The sequence below is a fragment of the Cherax quadricarinatus genome, chromosome 12 (assembly GCF_038502225.1).
Source record: "Cherax quadricarinatus isolate ZL_2023a chromosome 12, ASM3850222v1, whole genome shotgun sequence".
NCBI lineage: Eukaryota > Metazoa > Arthropoda > Malacostraca > Decapoda > Parastacidae > Cherax > Cherax quadricarinatus.
The window spans coordinates 10,454,994-10,477,059 of NC_091303.1; the positions used below are offsets into that span (position 1 = coordinate 10,454,994).

The window sequence follows — 22,066 nt, forward strand, 5'->3', positions numbered from 1 at the left end:
TAAATCCATCCGCCGACACGTCGACTCCCAAGTATCTGAAAACATTCACTTCTTCCATACTCTTCCTCCCCAATTTGATATCCAATTTTTCTTTATCTAAATAATTTGATACCCTCATCACCTTACTCTTTTCTATGTTCACTTTCAACTTTCTACCTTTACACACATTCTCAAACTCATCCACTAACCTTTGCAATTTTTCTTTAGAATCTCCCATAAGCACAGTATCATCAGCAAAAAGTAACTGTGTCAATTCCCATTTTGAATTTGATTCCCCATAATTTAATCCCACCCCTCTCCCGAACACCCTAGCATTTACTTCTTTTACAACCCCATCTGTTAATATATTAAACAACCATGGTGACATTACACATCCCTGTCTAAGACCTACTTTTACCGGGAAGTATTCTCCCTCTCTTCTACACACCCTAACCTGAGCCTCACTATCCTCATAAAAACTCTTTACAGCATTTAGTAACTTACCACCTATTCCATATACTTGCAACATCTGCCACATTGCTCCTCTATCCACTCTATCATATGCCTTTTCTAAATCCATAAATGCAATAAAAACTTCCCTACCTTTATCTAAATACTGTTCACATATATGCTTCAATGTAAACACTTGATCTACACATCCCCTACCCACTCTGAAGCCTCCCTGCTCATCCGCAATCCTACATTCTGTCTTACCTCTAATTCTTTCAATTATAACCCTACCGTATACTTTTCCTGGTATACTCAGTAAACTTATTCCTCTATAATTTTTACAATCTCTTTTGTCCCCTTTCCCTTTATATAAAGGGACTATGCATGCTCTCCGCCAATCCCTAGGTACCTTCCCCTCTTTCATACATTTATTAAACAAAAGTACCAACCACTCCAACACTATATCCCCCCCTGCTTTTAACATTTCTGTCATGATCCCATCAGTTCCAGCTGCTTTACCCCCTTTCATTCTACGTAATGCCTCACGTACCTCCACCACACTTACATTCTGCTCTTCTTCACTCCTAAAAGATGGTATACCTCCCTGGCCAGTGCATGAAATTACCTCCTCCCTTTCTTCCTCAACATTTAAAAGTTCCTCAAAATATTCTCGCCATCTACCTAATACCTCCCTCTCCCCATCTACTAACTCCCCTACTCTGTTTTTAACTGACAAATTCATACTTTCCCTAGGCTTTCTTAACTTGTTTAACTCACTCCAAATTTTTTTCTTATTTTCATTAAAATTTCTTGACAGTGCCTCTCCCACTCTTTCATCTGCTCTCCTTTTGCACTCTCTCACCACTCTCTTCACCTTTCTTTTACTCTCCATATACTCTGTTCTTCTTATAACACTTCTGCTTTGTAAAAACCTCTCGTAAGCTACCTTTTTCTCTTTTATCACACCCTTTACTTCATCATTCCACCAATCACTCCTCTTTCCTCCTGCACCCACCCTCCTATAACCACAAACTTCTGCCCCACATTCTAATACTGCATTTTTAAAACTATTCCAACCCTCTTCAACCCCCCCACTACTCATCTTTGCACTAGCCCACCTTTCTGCCAATAGTCGCTTATATCTCGCCCGAACTTCCTCCTCCCTTAGTTTATACACTTTCACCTCCCTCTTATATATATATTATATATATATATATATATATATATATATATATATATATATATATATATATATATATATATATATATATATATATATATTATTCTTTTATTAACACATCGGCCGTTTCCCACAAAGGCAGGGTGGCCCGAAAAAGAAATAAATTCACCATCATTTACTCCAGCACTGTCTTGCCAGAGGTGCGCTTGCACTACAGTTATAAAACTGCAACATTAACACCCCTCCTTCAGATTACTGGCACTGTACTTCCCATCTCCAGGACTCAATTCCGGCCTGCCAGTTTCCAAGAATCCTTTCACAAATATTACCCTGCTCACACTCCAACAGCACATCAAGTCCTTAAAACAATTTGTCTCCATTCGCTCCTATTTAACACGCTCACGCATGTTTGCTGGAAGTTCAAGCCCCTCTCACACAAAACCCCCTTTACCCCCTCCCTCCAACCTCTCCTAGGCCGACATCTACCCCGCCTTCCCTCCACTACGGATTTATACACTCTCGAAGTCATTCTATTTTGTTTCATCCTCTCTACATGTCCGAATCACCTCAACAACCCCTCCTCAGGCCTCTGAACAATCGTTTTGGTAATCCTGCACCCCTTCTAATTTCCAAACTACGAATTCTCTGCATCAAATTCACACCATACATTGCCTTCAGACACGATATTTCCACTGCCTCCAGCCTTCTCCTTGTTTCAACATTCACCACCCATGCTTCACACCCATATAAGAGTGTTGGTATAACTATACATTTCCCTCTTTGCTTCCATGGATAACGCTCTCTCCCTTCAATCTGATATCCAATCTTTCGTTACCTATTTTATTTTTTGTTATCCTCATCACCTTACTCTTTCTTATATTCACTTTTAATTATCTTCTTTTACATTCTCTACCAAACTCATCCACCAACCTCTGCAACTTCTCTTCAGAATCTCCCAAAAGCACAGAGCAACTGTGGTAACTCCCACTTTGTGTTAGATTCTTTATCTTTTAACTCTACACCTCTTGCATTCACTTCTCTTACAACCCCATCTATAAATATATTGAACAACCTTGGTGACATCACACATCCCTGTCTAAGGCCTACTTTTACTGGGGAAAAAAATCTCCCTCTCTCCTACATACTCTAACCTGAGACTCACTATCCTAGTAAAAACTTTTCACTGCTTTCAGTAACCTACCTCCTATTCCATACATTTACAACATCTTCCACATAGCACCCCTATCCACCCTGTCCTACACCTTTTCCAAACTCATAAATGCCACAAAAACTTCTTTACCCTTATGTAAATACTGTTCACCTATATATTTCACTATAAACATTTGGTCTACACACTTCCTACCCTTCCTAAAGCCTCCTTGTTCATCTGCTATCCTACTCTCCGACTTACTGAAATTAGCTCTGAGGCACCCACACCATCGTATGTCATTGCAACTGGAAGCAAGCCTAGTACACTAGGCTCAAGTTATTTGTAGGATTGCATGGTCCAGTGAGTTAGAGCGTCGTAAATTTTCGCTCATCATGAGGCGGGCTAAAAACCACGGGTTCGATCCCCCGGTTAGTCGCATTGTTGTTATTGATTAAATACCACTCGTTCGTTGTTACAGTACTATATATACTGCTTGTGAAGGCTAGTACACCAAACGGGTAGTAGAATGAAATTAGCTCTGAGGCACCAACACCATCGTATGTCATTGCAAATGGAAGCAAGCCTAGTACGCTAGGCTCAAGTTATTTGTAGGATTGTATGGTCCAGTGGGTTAGAGCGTCGTAAATTTTCGCGGGCTAAAACAACACGGGTTCGATCCCCCGGCTAGTCTCAGTGTTGTTATTGATTAAATACCCCTCGTTCGTTGCTCGATATTTCTCTTTGATGTATAGTAACAGTGACAAGTAAGCACTAAGGGATGTTCTCGTGGCTTAGGGCAGGAAAACAAACATGGGAATGAAAAAAAAGTGGCTAGCACTTGAATCTATTTATCCACTCAGTGAAGAAGAGACAAGAGGATCGACGTAATAACTGCTGCAACATGCTTGATTGTTGTGTTTTGCTGCTAGATGCATGTCTGTTAGTAATGCCCAGAAGATAATGTTTATCGAGGAACACCTTGAAGCACACCAATACTTCGTGCATGGTTTCTTTTCTGTTCGCTTTTTTGTCTGAAAATGATGTGGAAGCAGACCACTGAAGTTACAATAAGCAACGACACAAGCTTTAGGTGTTGCAGCAAGGAACAGTCGGAAATTAGGTGCTGTCAAGAGATAAAGCATCACAGCCTCACACAGGAGTGCCTTCCTGAGTCAGATAAGATAACAGTACTCAGTAACATGCCAGTTATTTACTATGCTGAGCTTACAAGACTGAAAAATAAGGGAAAAGCAATGACAGTAGTTATGACTCTATCTCCAGCTGAATTAACCAATTTGTTGTGACACAGAATCTCATTATCTTCACAGGAAATGTAGGTCATTGAAATAGTCTCTAACCTGACGAAAGTATCTGAATTAAGAAAGCAAAGTATTCTAATTTCAAAACTGAAAAGCATGAAGGGAAAGAAACACACAGACGAAGAGATTTTATGACACCAGAAATATTAACATACTGAAAATATTCATAAATATTAGCAAGACAGAGTTCAAAGCATTGTTTAAACATTCATTCCGAAAGCAGAGTACAAGAATGTTTATGTAGCAACTGCACTCTTCTGTCCTCAGGATAATTTACAACCCCAGAAAAGTTCCTTCGAAAAGCCAAAAATACCGCCGAATTACATGCATGCAGAAAAATGTATCGTTAGTTGATAAAATGACAGATAAGTGTGGTTTCTGCGTCTGATGGGTGAGAGGTGAGAGGTAATACGGCAGTTTTAGAAGTCAGAAACCCAAAGTGGTGCTTAACACAAACTAGGAGACATCGATACATGGCAATATATGGAAAAGACATTAAAAAAGAACAGTGAAATAAAGTGAATACAAGAAACAAGTTCAGTGTATTTGTTATTGTGATAATGTTTCGATCTACGTAGAGCTTTATCAGATCAATGATGAAGCTCTACATGGAGCGAAACGTTGTGACAGTTAAAGCTTGTGTTGTCCCAGTATCTTCCCTTCATTACTGTTAGCAGAATGTCTTTATATCCGGTGATATAACAAATATTGAAGAAGAATCTCAACTCTAACTAAAGAATCTCATAGCCTCAAACCCGGTAAAGCAACTGAGAAAAGTTCTGAGTCTAGTCGTAAAAAAGGCAATACTTCTCAGTTTATTGGGAAACAAGCAGTAGACCACAGTGAAAAACTTTAGGACAAAATTTCCATTATCCTGTGAATATAAATGCTATGAAATCACATCTGAAGTTAACCAGGAGGTGTCTGACGTCCAGTATCCACAGGAAAAAACGGATGCTCATTGGTTACCTCATTAAACACACGCTGCTACTGAATACTACTAAGCAGTTAAGATAAACTTTAGAACACTAGATTGCTCATCGCATTCTTCGCATTCCAGGACTACATCGGCTTCCCATTGTTACAGAATTTTGGCACAAGAGTACTCTTGAGAGTGCATTAAATTGCGAAAATAGTAGCTGCTATTAGCAAAAATCTTTGTTTACGACCTCACAGTCGTGCACACATAGAAAAGAAGATAAAGTCACTCCGAAAGGAGACCAAGGAAAAGCAAACGCCCTTAAATTCTTGAACTTCATTACAAAGATGCACAGTTTTGTCACAGCTGGGAAAGGAATGGGACCTATAAAATGAACTGATGAACAAATTGGAAAAGTTTATAAGGAACCAGATCTGCTACAGTGAATGTAAATAAACTGAGGTGTTCCTCGTAAGTGCTCTTAGTAGCGGTTAATTTATTGTGCACACTATGTCCATTAGATGGACGTAGCAACAGAGCATATGAATACATAAACGGTCTACCCAGACTATTCGGCCTGTAAGGTGTAGTTACATTAATACATATTAGTAAAGAGGCTAACGTTAGACTGGGCTTTTAGTAGTGAGGGATACTGCTGTGAGCCATTCTTGGATACATTCTTGGATGCATTCTTGGATGCATTCTTGGATACATTCTTGGATACATTTCTTGGCAACTTTGACGAAGTCATCGAAAAATATTTTGGTGAGCAAATATCAGTACTGCAGAACTGTGTGCCACGTCTGCTTTACAATAATGTAGAGTTTACGTGCAATTATGATGAGAAACTGTCTCCCCGTACAGATCAAAAGGAATTCCGTATTTTACATGATCATTAACATTCGGTTTATTACGGTATATATGAGTAACATACGTAGGCTGTTATTACGACACAATTAAAAATAATCTACTTGTAAATTGAGGTCATTTCTGATTTTAAGTTAATCCAAGAAGAATTATTTAATCTATATAAAAGTGGTAAGGGCTATTTTAAGACTTAATTTTGGGCAAGTTGATGAACACATCAATGGACACTTTAGGGAAAATGAAAAATTTTATTTTTTTCGGATCGGATGTCTATTTCTAAAAAGTGTTGAAGTTTTTTTTTATATAAGAAACACCACGTAAGAAAGCATACCACGGGTGGGGATAGAACCCGCGATCAGAGAGTCATAAAACTCCAGACCGACGCGCTAGCCACTGGGACAGCTGGCTACAGTAAGATTCATTCAACTAAGTATATTTATACATTGTAGGAAGGATAGCATAGGCACCACTGTGACCATAAATGCAAGTTTTTACTGACGATTCTCCCCCCAGCGTGGCCGTGACTAGCTCTAGCTCAAGTCCCCTCAAAGCAGTCAACATGACTCACGAAATCGAAATGACTCGGTACTTGAGCTAGAGTTCGTCATGGCTACGCTGGCGGGAGATTCGTCTGTAAAAACTTGAATTTGTGGTCACAGTGGTGCCTGTGCTAACCTTCCTACGATGTATAAATATACCTAGTTGGACGAATCTTATCGTAGCTAGCTGACCCAGTGGCTAACGCGTCGGTCTGGAGTTTTATGACTCTCTGATCGCGGGTTCTATTCCCGGCCGTGGTATGGTTTGTTTGCAATTGTGTCATTACGAATTCGTGAACCACGTAAGAAGTTAAAGTACTATGCCGAGAAAAATATCTGCATAATCATTGCCACACAGACAAATTTTTTTTTTGACGAAACAGATAAGGCAAAAAATAAAATATTAGGTATTACTAATCGCTCATATATCACCTCGAGGTCATGAACCAGTCGTTTCCAAAAAAAATCATTATGACCTTTTCCTGCCCTCCCACCTAGTGGTATCGACTGTTTCCTCTGGCTCATAAAGTCATGACCTTTTCCACAACATCCCTGTGTCCTTCCGTCTCATTCACGGCACCTTTTTCCTAAACTCCTGGTCCTCTATATATCCTCCCATCCTCGGCAACTCCTACTAACACTAAGACGAATAGGACAGATGTTTTTCCTTTTAGTACTGAAAGAGGTTGAGCAAATTGTGTTATTAATATTTAAGATTACCTTGCATATATTTCCGCTGAATCGTTTAATAAGTTTAAAAAATAGAAACCCCCCCAAAAAAAAATCTAATCTATATTTAGGTTAGAACACCATTATTTATGAGGCTGACAACTACTTAGACGAGAAGCTTGACCGTTCACTTATTATGTCTGGGCAAGAGTTTTCTTTGACTCAGCAACAATAAGGAGTTCCTTCTCTTTGCCTCTAAACATCACTTAACATGAAGAAGTGCCTCTGATACTCCTTTCAGTACTGTTTGGGGAAAAACACATCCTAGTATTTCTATTGGCTTCCGTCAGGGATGTTATCCCAGCAACAACTAGGATGCTTGGTAACTTAATTGAGAGATATTTTGTTTTTAACACCTCATAATATCTAAAGTGCTTGCAACTAGAATACAAAGTATTTATCAAAGACATTGCTCAAAATTTTAACAAGTAGAATACTTCTCATGATATGAAGTTAGTAACTACTTAGTGAGATGTTTATGGTGATGACTCATATTCTGGACGCAGAATTAACTCAGATATACACTGTTGATGTATGTGTGCGTGTGTGTGTGTGTGTGTGTGTGTGTGTGTGTGTGTGTGTGTGTGTGGGTGGGTGTGCGTGTGCGTGTGTGTGTGTGTTTAATAAGTATGTGTACGTGTTTAGTGTGTGCTTGTGTATGTGCATAATTCAAGTTTTATTTACCTAATTGTGTGGGTTAAGTTCCAGCTCGTCGATCTTTCCCAGACACTTTCTTGCTTTCTTGTGCTTAATGGCCATCGATCTTTAAAGAGGTCATTATTCCAGAAGCGCCCTTATTCTTATCCTGGCCCAAGGTCACCTGGTAGCTAGGAATGTAGGAAAGAGTAGGGAAGATGTGAGCCTATGTGTCTGACTGTTAAAAAGCATAAGTGTCTCCTTAAGTTGATCGATCTAGTGGGACTACTTCAGGTCCTCTTGATCCTCGTTACTAGGCTAGGATAGGTAAGGTTTGTGAGGAAACAGGACAAGTATTTCCTGAAGTTTTGGATCATCTGACCGAGGCCTTCGGTTGGCTTATCGGTCCACCCCTCTAAAAATTTCAGTTGTAATTATAGCCATTAGGAATTAATGGCTCGTTACAAGTTCTTTGGAATCCGTGAAGTTGTTTTTCCCTGTACTTCCTCCTGAATTGTTGTACATCTAGTATGCGTAGAGTACCAAACAGTCGGTGTAAGTCTCGTATTCTTCCTGGAGTTGATGGTAACTTCATGAATTTTAACTTTCATGAATTTTCAGGTCCACCAGCTGGCGGCGCTCTCCACGTTATTAATGATGGTATGGATGATAACTGTTGATGATGGGTGTTGATGAATGATGGTTACTAGTGTATGAGGGGTGATGATAATGATTTTGACGTTGTTGATAACAATGGTGATGATAGTGTGCATGAAGGTGATAATAGAGCTAATGATTATGATAACTCGACAGAAAAAAAAATTAAAACACTACAGAAGACGTCTTCGATATATTTTAGGAAGGAGATACTGGCGACACTCGCCGCTGACAGAGATTCATTCATGCTGCTCAGAGTGTAAACATATAAACGCGTCACCGTGTTGTTAGTATTAAGTGGCAGAAGTCTCGTCTGAGTCTCTCATCTGAATACAAATCTAGTTCAAGTGCGAAAGCAATCTTAGTGAGAACTCGATCCGAGAACAGATCTGATTGCCACCACAAGGGGCAGACTGATGCCAAGGCGAATGCTGAAGACCGGGTCTCGGAGGCAAACGAGTGGGAATCAGACCCAAGAGTGAAATGTGTTTTTGAGTGTGATCTGAATGCCAGTGTGATCAGAGTGAGAAGGAAATCTGAGTATGAGTGTTATCTGTAGACTGTCAAGTCTAGAATATCGGTCACAGAACATCCACAGTAAACTTGCTGCATGTTAGTCTACTAAGTCAAAGTCTTCTGTCGCTTGTGCTTTTTCCTTTTTTTTTTTTTTTTAATTATTCCTGCTTCTTATCCCTGCTTTAGTTATTAACGGCTTTTTAGTATTAGTTCGACAGACATTTACTTTGTTATGTATATTAGAATTCGTAGCAATTATTTTTATATACATAAATACCAATTCAGCTTCTGAAAATTTGTAAGTAAAAAACTTTTAGTTGGTAAATTACCATTTGGATGTTAATTGTTGGCGTTAAATTTCAAACAAGTTTTTTTTTTTTTTGTTTCGCAAATATAAGTTCCTTATTAGTTTATTATTTTCAACATTTTAGCATGGTGATTCATTTCAATATAAATACATATTTAAAAGGCTTAAAAGTTTGCTATAAAAAATGTGTTCGAATAATTCACGAGAGGAACAATATATAAGACAGATGGAGTCTACCTCCAGTGCAAAGTGTGGGGACCCATAGCCTCGGAGGATAAAATATTTGGATTTCTCCTCGAGGCCGTTAGAGTATTCCCTCAACTAATATTATATTATTTGATATGGCCTTTCCCACAGCATTCTTTAAAGCCTTATTTTTCCACCCTGACGAAACTAATTGTTCATTTCCCACGTAATTTATGTGTCACTGACAGCAAGCGGTATTCCGGCAGAGGGCCGCGAGTGCGTCAACTGCGGTGCTACGTCGACGCCGCTGTGGCGACGCGACGGTAATGGTCACTACTTGTGCAACGCCTGCGGCCTTTACTACAAGATGAACGGCCAGAACCGACCACTCATCAAGCCCAAGCAACGCATGGTAAGTACACTCTATAGAACACTGTGTGGCAGTGCTGCAACACTTAATATTTTCCACCTCTTATCTCCACCTCTTATTCTAACTCATACAACTCTTCAATTTAATCATCATACTCTTTGTGATGCTTCTACAACACTTAATATAACAAATTTCTTAACTCCAGTTCTAATTCTAACATAAACAATTCTTGAATTTAATCATTATACTTTGTATAATGTTAGAGCACCTAATATAACCCACCTCTCACATCCTATTCTACCCTACACAGTTCTTAAATTTGATTATATTCAATGTGCTTTTTAATACAGTAAGTGCTACATAACAGACTACTGAAACACCATGGTGCATTATGTCTAACTAATCGCACTAGCGTTTTTAACGTTCATTTTAGGTCAACTCATCCATCTATATTATTCTTTGAAACTCATTGTCATTCTTGTGCGAAGTAGGAGAGAAACTGAGAGAGAGAGAGAGAGAGAGAGAGGGAGAGCGAGAGAGAGAGAGAGAGAGAGAGAGAGAGAGAGAGAGAGAGAGAGAGAGAGAGAGAGAGAGAGTGAGTAAAGTCAGCTGTCTGACTGAAAGCTAAATTGTGATGTTGTCCACAGTCTGCCCAGCGGAGAGCAGGGACCAGCTGCGCCAACTGCAAGACCACCACCACCACGCTCTGGAGACGCAACCAGAACGGCGAACCCGTCTGCAACGCCTGCGGCCTCTACTACAAACTTCACAACGTGAGTACACGCGCCACTACCCATCTCCCACACTTGACGTGTTCCGTACTTTATGACGACTCTTCCCTGAGTATGGTAATACTCCTAAGAGAACTTGTCCTAATGTTGCTGCTTCTTCTGCTACACTGTCACTGCTGTAGCAGAATTATTGAAACATTATCGGGAGACTGAACTGGGGGCTTGGACAGGCTTATGAGCGGGAATGACTGATTGTGAGTTGAACCTGCCTAATAAGGGCAGTTGGCTTATTGTTGTTCTCCTTCTTTATATGTACTTACATCTAATACTGATGCTACTACTACTACTGTGCTATTACTACTACTACTACTATGCTACTACTACTACTACTATGCTGCTACTACTACTATGTTATTACTATACTACCACTACTACAATGCTACTACTTCTGCTATACTACTACTACTACTACCACTACTGCTGCTACCACCACCAACACCGCTGCCTCACCACCACCACCACCACACCACCGCCTGCCGCCGCCGCCGCCGCCGCTGCTCCCACCACCACCACCACCACCACCGCCGCCGCCGCCGCCGCTTCACTTCACCACCACCACCACCACCGCCGCCGCCGCCGCCGCTCCCCACCGCCACCACCACCACCACCACCACCACCGCCGCCGCCTCCTACCACCACCACCACCATCACCTTGCCGCCGCCGCTCCCACTGCCACCACCACCACCACCACTCACCACCACCACCGCCGCCGCTCCCCACCGGCTACCACCACTCACACCACTACCACCGCTGCCGCTGCTGCTGCTCTCCCACTCACTCACCACCACCACTACCACGCCAAGCTGCCGCCGCTCGCTCCACCACCACCACCACCACCACCACCGCTCGGCTTCCCACTCCACCACCACCACAACCACCACCGCCGCCGCTGCCTGCTCCACCGCTTACCACCACTACCACCACCACCACCACTCCCACCACCACCACCACCGCTGTCCTGCCGCTGCCTCCCACCTGTCACTACCACCACCACCACCACCACCACTGCCGCTGCCGCTGCTTCCCACGTTACCACCACCACCACCACCACCACCACCACTCCCACCACCACTACCACCACCGCCTGCCGCCTGCCTCCCCACTGTTACCACTCACCACTACCACCACCACCACTCACCACACTTTGACCACCTACCACCGCCGCCGCCGCTCCACTGTTACCACACCACCACCACTCCACCACGACCACCACCACCACCACCACACTCCACCACCACTCCACTCCCATCCACCACCTGACCGCTCCGCTCTCCACCACCACCACCACCACCACCACCACCGCCGCCGCACTCACCCACCACCACCACCACCGCTGCCGCCGCCGCTCCCACTGTCACCACCACACCACCACCACTACCACCACTCCACTACCACCACTCACTACACCACCGCTGCTGCTGCCTCCCACTGTTACCACACCACCTCACTACCCACCACTACCACCATCCACCACCACTACCACCACACTCCACCACCACCACTCTACCACCACTACCGCTGCTGGCTGCTGCTCCCACCACCACCACCACACCACCACCACCACCACCACCGCCGCTTCACTCCACCACCACCACCACCACCGCCGCCGCCAAGCTGCTCCCACTGTCACCACCACCACCACCACCACTCACCACCACCACCACCACCGCCGCCGCCGCGCTCCCACTGTTCCACCACCACCACCACCACCACCACCACCGCCGCCGCTGCTGCTCACTGTCACCACCACCACCACCACCACCACCACCACCACTCCCACTACCACTACTACCACTGCCGCTGCTGCTCACTGTCTACTACTACTTTACACTTTACACACCACTGCTGCTGCTTCCCACTGTTACCACTACTACCACTCTACCACCACTACCACTACCATTACCACCACTACCACTACCACTACCACCACCACCACCTGCCGCTGCTCTTCCATCACCACACCACCGCGCTGCTCCCACCACCACCACCACTACCACCACCGCTGCCGCCGCGCCGCTCCCACTCCACTACACCACCACACCACCACTGCCGCACGCTCCCACCACCACCACACCACTCCACCACTGCTCTGCTGGCCTTGCTCCCACCACCATCACTACCACCACTCACCACTGTTGCCGCTGTTGTCCCGCTGCCACTGCACCGCTGTCTACACTACCACCATTACCACTACCACCACCACCACCACCTACCACTCCCTACCACGCTCTGGCTGCTTCCACTACCACCACCACCACTCCCACCACCACCACCACGATCACTACCACCACTCCACCACTCACCACTGTTACCACTGCCACCCGCCGCCGCTCTACCACTCACCACCACTCCACCCACCACCACCACCACCACCACTACCACCACCACCACACCACCACCACCACCACCACCACCACCACCACCACCACCACCGCCGCGCCGCCGCCCCCACCACCACCGCCGCCTTGCTCACCACACCACCACCACTCCACCACCACCTACTGCTCCGCCGCCGCTGCTACGCCGCCGCCGCTGCTCTACTACTACTACCATTACTACTGCCGTCACCACCACCACCACCACTACTACCACTGCCGCCGCTGCCGCCGCCGCCTGCCGCCTTCCCCACCCACCACCACCACCACCACCACCGCCGCCTCCCACTCACCTACTACCACCACCACGCCGCGCTGCCGCCGCTTCCACTGCCACACCACCACCACCGCCGCCGCCGCGCTTCCACCACCACCACCACACCACCACCACACCGCCGCCGCCGCCCACCGCCACCACCACCACCACCACTCACCACCACCACCGCGCCGCCGCTCCCCACCGCCACCACCACCACCACCACCACCACCGCCGCCGCCTGCTTTTCCCCACTCTACTCACTACATACCACTACCACATCCACCACCGCCGCCGCCTGCCGCTCTACCACCACCACCACCACCACCACCACCACCACCGCCGCCGCTCCACTCACCACCACCACCACCACCACCGGCCGCCGCTGGGCCGCTCCCCACTGTCACTACCACCACCACCACCACCACCACCACCACCACTCTACCACCACCACCACCACCGCCGCCGCTGGCCGCTGCTCCCACCGTTCCACTACACCACTACCACCACCTACCACCACCACTCCCCACCACACACCACCGCCGCGCTGCCGCTCACCGTACACCACCACTACCACTCACTGCCGCCGCTGCTGCTTCCCCACTGTTCACACCACCACTACCACCACCACTCTACCACCACTACACCACCGCCGCTGCTGCCTCCCCACTGTCACCACACCACCACCACCACCACCACCACCACCACCACCACCACCACCACCACCACCACTCTACCACCACCACCGCTGCGCGGCTCCCCACGTCACCACCACCCACCACCACCACCACCACCACCACCACCACCACCACCACCACCACTCCACCACCACCGCCGCTGGGCTGCTCCCCACTCACCACCACCACCACACACACTGCCTCACTCCACACCACCACCACTACTACACCGCCGCCGCTGCTCCACCGTACCACTCCACCACCACCACCACCACTACCACTTCCTATCCACCACCACGCCTGGCCGCCGCTCCCCACTGTACCACCACTACCACTCACACCACCACCACCACCACCACCACCACCACCACCACCACCACTCACCACCACCACCGCCGCCGCCGCTCGCCCCACCACCACCACCACCACCACCACCACCACCACCACCGCCGCCGCCTCCCACTCCCCACCACCACCACCGCCGCCGCTGCCGCTCCACTGTCACCACCACCACCACCACCACTCACCACCACCACCACCACCACCACCGCCGGCCGCTGCCCACCTGTCACCACCACCACCACCACCACCACCACCGCCGCCGCCAGCTGCTCCCCACTGCCACCACCACCACCACCACCACCACCACCACCCCACCCACCACCACCACCACTCCACTACCGCCGCCGCTGCTCCCACTCTACTACACCACCACTACCACTGCCACTTTACTCACCTACCACCGCCGCGCTGCTCCCACTGTCATCACCACCACTACTCCACCACCACCACCTTACCACCACCACCACTCCACCCCTCCACCACCACCACTGCGCTGCCGCTGCCCACCACCACCACCACCACCACCACCACCACCACCACCACCACCACCACCACCACCACCGCCGCCGCGCTCCACCACCACCACCACACCACCACCACCACTCCCACCACCACCACCACCGCCGCCGCTGCCGCTCTCCACCACCGCCACCACCACCACCGCCACCACCACCACCACTCTACCACCACCACCGCCACGCCGCCGCCGCTCCCACCGCCACCACCACCACCACCCACCACCACCACCGCCGCCGCCGCTGCCTCACACACCACAAAAAATACTTTGTCAAAAAGATAATTTCCCACTCCTACATTAAAGAATTTACAGGTAATATGAGTATTTTTATCAATAAAACTCAGGATTGATTTTCACTTTGTTTTTGACTCCACTCTTCTTAATATCTAAACAGGAAATGTATATAAATCGAAAATAATTAAAGACAGAAATTGTATTAATTCAATATTAATTTATTCTGCCAGTTGCGTCTGACCCCTTTTTAGCATTCTTATGGAATATAAATCTACTGGTGGCTTTATATAGTTCGAAACTATAGTATATACATATATATATATATATATATATATATATATATATATATATATATATATATATATATATATATATATATATATATATATATATATATATATATATATATATAAACACTAACACACCAGTCTCCTCCAAGTTCCTTGAATGTATCTCACACTCTTCACACAGCAATGTTAGCACCAAAATCAAAGAGGTTCACCTTGCCATTATCTACACCAATAACAGTAAAACCCTCAGATAGCCATCAGTAAACATTGTGGACGCACATCTCTGACAGGACGTGCCATGGGGACCCTGTTAGTGAGTTCTTTTGGCCGGGGTGGCAGATCACACACTCACACACACACACACACACACACACACACACACACACACACACACACACACACACATACACACACAAATTACACAAAGCTGCATGCATTTATTTGTGTGACAGGAATCAATCTTCTCCATTATTCACATACTTCTTCTAGTTAGGAAAAGTCTCTCTCTTCTCTTTCTCTCTCTCTCTCTCTCTCTCTCTCTCTCTCTCTCTCTCTCTCTCTCTTTGGTTTTAACCCCATACTTATGTGGTTTATCTCTCATGTTCCCTAGAATCCCCCATACAATACCCACCCATTCTTCCTCCCTTTCTCCTTCCACATCTCCCTCTACTCCCCTTCCTCCGGCCAACTGAGTAGTGGTGCTTGGGCCAAGATACTTGACTAAGATTAGGGATTGATGGCCATCTGCAGAGATACCCCACGAGATGAGCTGATGCTGTGAGCTGTGCACATCTCAGGAGGTAAAGGAAAAAACAACAGAAAAATAAAAGTGTATAATCATCGACTTATCTCAGATCTGAGTCTTCTGATGAGTTTAGGATCGCTAAATCTCCTATCTTGGCCTCGTAAATCAGAAGCGTGGACCGGCAGTAAACACTCAGGGTTTAAGAGGCCAGCAGCAAAATAGCAAAAGAGTACCTGACAGTTTCGACACCAGTATTTTTTGGGGATCACTGTAGCTCATTAGCGAAATGACGTTGAAGTGAGTATCTCTGATCATCATTGTTGATACACCTGAAACTGTGTGCGTAACAGAGAAGTGTCTGTACTTCAGCAACTTACAGAACTGCCTGTGTACCTCGTCAAGAATTTGGTAGTTTTGTAAAGTTATAGCTGCTGACGTCACGAGGGTCATTGAGACTGCATTTATATTGCGCATCACTAGTTAAAAACATTTTACTTTTAGAAATAGAGATTATTTTAAGCTCTCGATAATTAAATGCCAAGAGATATACACTACTACTCTCGGTGCATATACAACGATGGAGTATATACAATGTGGAACATAATTTGTCATCTGTGATTCAAAACTTTACGTTAGTTTTCAACACAGTGGCCAGATTACCGGAAGAAAATGTGCTAGCATATGCAAAAATTGTATTACTTATCATAAACAAATTATTATTCAATTTCATTTTCCTTTAAGTCAGGATTTTAGTTCAAAAATATCCTCTTCTCAAATTGGATGAAGTCTTTCTACCCTGACAACTTAACACGTAAGAAAATGTACGGATGGTTGATATGGGATTCTCATATGAAGTGAAGACAGCTCCCCAGAATACCCGAGACGTGGGAAAATGTATGACTGTCTCACACGTGTTAGTGCAAATCAGGAAATAAATCCAACAAGATAAATGCAATCTTGGCTGATACTGATCACACATCGCTGAAGACAAGGCCAGGTGTCGCTCTTGTGCCACCCGTAAATGAGGGATACAGTCCCTTATCCCCCAACCTCCAGATTATATTGTTTATAAAGATGCGGTGTGATACGACAAGTTCCCTCGCGATATAATCTTACAGCCGACAGCAAGCCTTTTCCCCCTACTCCCTCTCCCTCGTTCATTTAGCCCATCCAACTCGGATCCAAAACTGCGATAAAGAGATTACCTGTCTCTTAGGAAGAGGGAGATGGCAAATGCGTTGATAAAAGTAGTGTGAAATATTTCCATAGATGTGTTGTCGCGATGAGAGGAGATCAAACGTTGACTACGTCGAGAAAAACATATGTTGCAGATAAGGAGAGAGATGAGGATAAGGTCCAGGTACTTGATACTGTGCTGATTGTTGACGGGTGATCTGTATCATGTAAGGGGAGAGAAACAGAAAGCAAATGCGAGGAATTTGGAAAGCAAGAGAGATAGGAGAGAAAGAGCGTGTGTGTGTGTGTGTGTGTGTGTGTGTGTGTGTGTGTGTGTGTGTGTGTGTGTGTGTGTGTGTGTGTGTGTATGTGTGTGTACTCACCTAGTTGTACTCACCTAGTTGAGGTTGCGGGGGTCGAGTCCGAGCTCCTGGCCCCGCCTCTTCACTGATCGCTACTAGGTCACTCTCCCTGAGCCGTGAGCTTTATCACACCTCTGCTTAAAGCTATGTATGGATCCTGCCTCCACTACATCGCTTCCCAAACTATTCCACTTACTGACTACTCTGTGGCTGAAGAAATACTTCCTAACATCCCTGTGATTCATCTGTGTCTTCAGCTTCCAACTGTGTCCCTTTGTTACTGTGTCCAATCTCTGGAACATCCTGACTTTGTCCACCTTGTCAATTCCTCTCAGTATTTTGTATGTCGTTATCATGTCCCCCCTATCTCTCCTGTCCTCCAGTGTCGTCAGGTTGATTTCCCTTAACCTCTCCTCGTAGGACATACCTCTTAGCTCTGGGACTAGTCTTGTTGCAAACCTTTGCACTTTCTCTAGTTTCTTCACGTGCTTGGCTAGGTGTGGGTTCCAAACTGGTGCCGCATACTCCAATATGGGCCTAACATACACGGTGTACAGGGTCCTGAATGATTCCTTATTAAGATGTCGGAATGCTATTCTGAGGTTTGCTAGGCGCCCATATGCCCATATGTGTGTGTGTGTGTGTGTGTGTGTGTGTGTGTGTGTGTGTGTGTGTGTGTGTGTGTGTGTGTGTGTGTGTGTGTGTGTGTGTGTGTGTGTGTGTGTGTGTGTGTCACGTGTTGAACGAAATTCAAATTCATTTAATTCTTGCAACAAGCAATGCTGGCGCCTGTCATGTTATAATGGTATACAATATCAGCAAATTGATGAACAAGACACATGTGCAACACTATGTAGCTTTATTAACGATTTCTTTCATTAAGGCTGAGGGACTGATTACCTCCTTACATCGTCTGCTGTCTCCAGGATTATAATTCCTCTTGTGGCCTGCAGGACAGGTGAATCGTTTCGTCACTGAAGATAAATAATCTTGCACATGTATCTTACTCATCGCTTAACACCGACTTCTGGCAATGTTACAGATACCTAGAATCACCGGCTCCATCAGGCATCTCGTAAGGGATTACCCTCAAGCTTTAATATCGAAAAGTAGTTCTTACCATAAGAGAATCTGAAATCCTGTTCAGTCGGTAACAGCGTACCACAGGCAAGTGTACCAGACCCCTCAAAATTGAATGTTTAATTCGACGACCTACTAAACATTGCCTTCGACCTCATACTCCCACGCAGATGATTGAAATCAAACCTTTTACTAATATGAGAGAGGAAATGTCCAGTGCCCTCAGGCACATCAATCACTAGCTTGTGACTATATCTGCCTGCCGCAAGTGATGGTAGATTTCATTTGCAACTGAGAAAACACAGATGCTGTCGATATGGGCAGCATGACGCAAGTGCTGGGGCTCATGTGGGAACGAATGACAGAGACTTAGTGATGAATTAGATATTTTGGGAATGAAAGTCGACTCTGCGATAACTAATTTCTCGAGGGAGATGCCCTGATGCCGGTGAGGGGTGGATCTTGATTTATGATGCTGGAATTATCTTTCTCTTCCTTGAATCGAATCTGAATGCCTTCCATTTCGATTTAAGCTCTTCCCCTGATTAAAATTAATAAAATCTATGATAACTAAGAAAAAAATAATTTGCTGATCCATGGAAGCAAGGCAGCCTAGGAAGTCACAGCACGAAGGTGCATCATTCACTTACTCTTCGGCAATGGCTGCAAATCTAATTACGTGGCTCAGATTGTCTCTTATATTAAGTTAGGCACCACTTATTTTAGATAACCTGATCTATCCAACTACCTCTTACTTCTAAACAATGTAGAACATCTTACAAGGTAACTCATCACTAGCCTTGAAGCAAACATTGCAACACGGGAGAAATATCGATGAGACGAATCTTATGTACAGGTCAGTCTAACCAGCATATCACACTAGGCCATCATGGACAACTGGTAGAAAGCTATTATACCCCACGAAGTGCATCCATCAGAATTATAATTTTAGCAGCATCCTTCTCAAGATCATCACTCCATCAAAATGTGCTATTTTCACGATTGACAAGCCCCACGAAAACCCACTTCGACAGAGAACACGCCACTGTTTTTCCAATGTTCTGTTCTCCTAACGACTTGTCTTGTCCCACTGCCGCTGTAACCTACAGACATACTCCACGTTGCCGAAAATGAGCTTAATCTAAAGTAACTTTAAACAACATGACCTGGAGTATGCATAATTGTCACAATAACCTATTATTTTTAAGATCTATAAATTACACTGGTTCAGTTAAGCCGGCATTTCACCTTAACATTAACATTAGCTTTACTGATATCCATAAACAAGGAAGAGAAATAAGGCACTAGTGTATATACACATAAAATAGAAACCTCTATGTTGATATACACTCATGCTACACATTATCTTTAAGAGTGCACCTGGAAGCTGGATTTTTGTCAGTGTCAATATTATTGTGATTTTATTCAGTTGCACGAGAAAGCATTACTCTCCCTTGTCCCTCTCATCTTATATTGGCCGCTGTGAGGACAGAGACGCACACTACCGAACGATCTCCCATTGGGACAACGTTACACTATGTGTGGAGCTTTATCAAGTCAAAATCAAGAGCCCTTCACCAGAATCAAACTCTTCCCTTTGAAGGGATTATTTACAGTGGTATTCTGAAGCTTTAATGAAACATGCTTTGCAAGGTGACGTTGGGAGGCTTCAGCAAGAGCCTAGAATGACCGAAGAGCATGAGAGAGCTCGTCACTTCTTGATAAGATCTACACAGACCGAAACGTAGTCCCAATAAAAGCTTGTTTATCAATGTGTCTTTTTTCTCTGTTGTCTTTAGTGTGTTATTTAGATCCGTCAAAATGATTCTTCCTTAAAGACCTTGAACGAGTACTTCCCTGCTCTTGATTTCATCTGACTTCTCTGCCTCACCCAGTGTGTGTGACCTCTCGCTTTGAGACTAATAACACAGTGGAAGAATTACGAGAGATTAGATTCAGCAGTAGAGACTGTAAACTGACCGATTGTCTCTTGTATCTCTCCCGCAAATCCTCTTGTGACTATTACTCGTTCCATCCTACCGTTTCTCCCTCTCTCATTCTGTCCCTTCCTCCTTCCTTCAAGCATTCTCTCACTACGTTTTTTTTTTCCATCCATTCCTCCCATCTTTCGGCGACCACTGCCAAACATTGTTGCATAAGACACACATGTGCACACTAGTTAGTTACTTTATTTTTGTTACGTTTGTAGCACGTTTCGTGGTTTACACTCTCTTCCTCGCCATGCCTCTTTCACTCCCACATCCCAAACTCTGTATCCACTAGTAAAGGCGCTTTTCTCCCGACGCCCACACCCCCCGCGAGGGTGTGGGCGTGGCCGTGGTGCAGATGTGGTAGCAAGGAGTACCAGTAGCCATTTTTGACACCATTTGCTTGAGAGCTCTACCGTCCCTGCAGCCCGTACATCACAAGCGCGCGCCGTTCGGATAAAACCCACAGATTTTTCCGCCCATTCATGAACCGCTCAGACAATCAGGTCCTCCGTTGTCCTATTGTGCAAACATCATCCTGCAGCACCCATGGGGTCAAGGAGCACCTCCCAGGCTCTCCCAGCTGAACGTAGGACGAGGGAAAAACCGTAAATAGCGCCCTCTCCAGCGGTGTCTGAAAGTGTTGACTACGGTCCCCGCTGGGCCCCGCCCTGAGCTATGGCAGTGCGTCACTTGAAAGCGGTACGGCAGATCCCTTCCCCAGATTATCTGCGGCATCAGGAGGTCCGTGGCGTCCATGCCGCGATGCAGGTCATTGCGGAGAGCTATGCTCCTTTCACTGTTGACGTTGGGTCTTTTCTGCGTGGTCACGGTCATCATTTATGCGCACGCACATTTTCATGAGCTACCCATTAAATGATGTAGTCATTAGAACTACAGCACTATTTAGCTAGCCTTTTAGCGGAGAACTTAATCATTTTCACCACTGAATTTGCTAGGCCCAAAACCTTTCCGTTCTTTGTAAACCGGTTGAATGTACACTGTGGAAATATAGGCTTCTACTAGTAGCAGTCCATAGATGGCATGAGACAGTACATAGCAAAGTGGGTACAGCGCTGGCTGTGGCAAGTGGCACTCAGACGTTAATAATAATAATAATAATAATAATAATAATAATAATAATAATAATAATCTTTATTTCTACAAGTACATGCACAATGTATACAAGCCTAGTTGACATTAATACTATATAAAAAGCCCCTTGTCATGCAGAGCATTTCGGGTAAATTAGCTCAATTTTGTCCCCAGGATGCGACCCAGATACCTATTTTACTGACAGGTGACCATGGGCAGTAGGTACCTTAAGAAAACACGTCCCTAATGTTTCCACCCGTACCGGGGATTAACGGGGATCTAACCCCGGGAATCAGTTCCAGAAACACACAAGATGCCTGGTTGGCCATGATC

At 45.5% G+C, this 22,066-nt stretch overlaps 1 protein-coding gene across 2 annotated transcripts in view; it reads left to right on the plus strand.

Moving 5' to 3' along the window:
- LOC128686661 (GATA-binding factor C) overlaps nucleotides 1–22,066 on the plus strand; it is a 206,230-nt gene that overhangs the window by 164,822 nt on the left and 19,342 nt on the right. For both annotated transcript variants that reach the window (XM_053773671.2, XM_053773672.2), the window contains exons 3-4: nucleotides 9,701–9,846; nucleotides 10,452–10,577. In XM_053773671.2, the coding sequence (XP_053629646.1) occupies nucleotides 9,701–9,846; nucleotides 10,452–10,577 (272 nt within the window). The remainder of the gene's footprint in view (nucleotides 1–9,700; nucleotides 9,847–10,451; nucleotides 10,578–22,066) is intronic.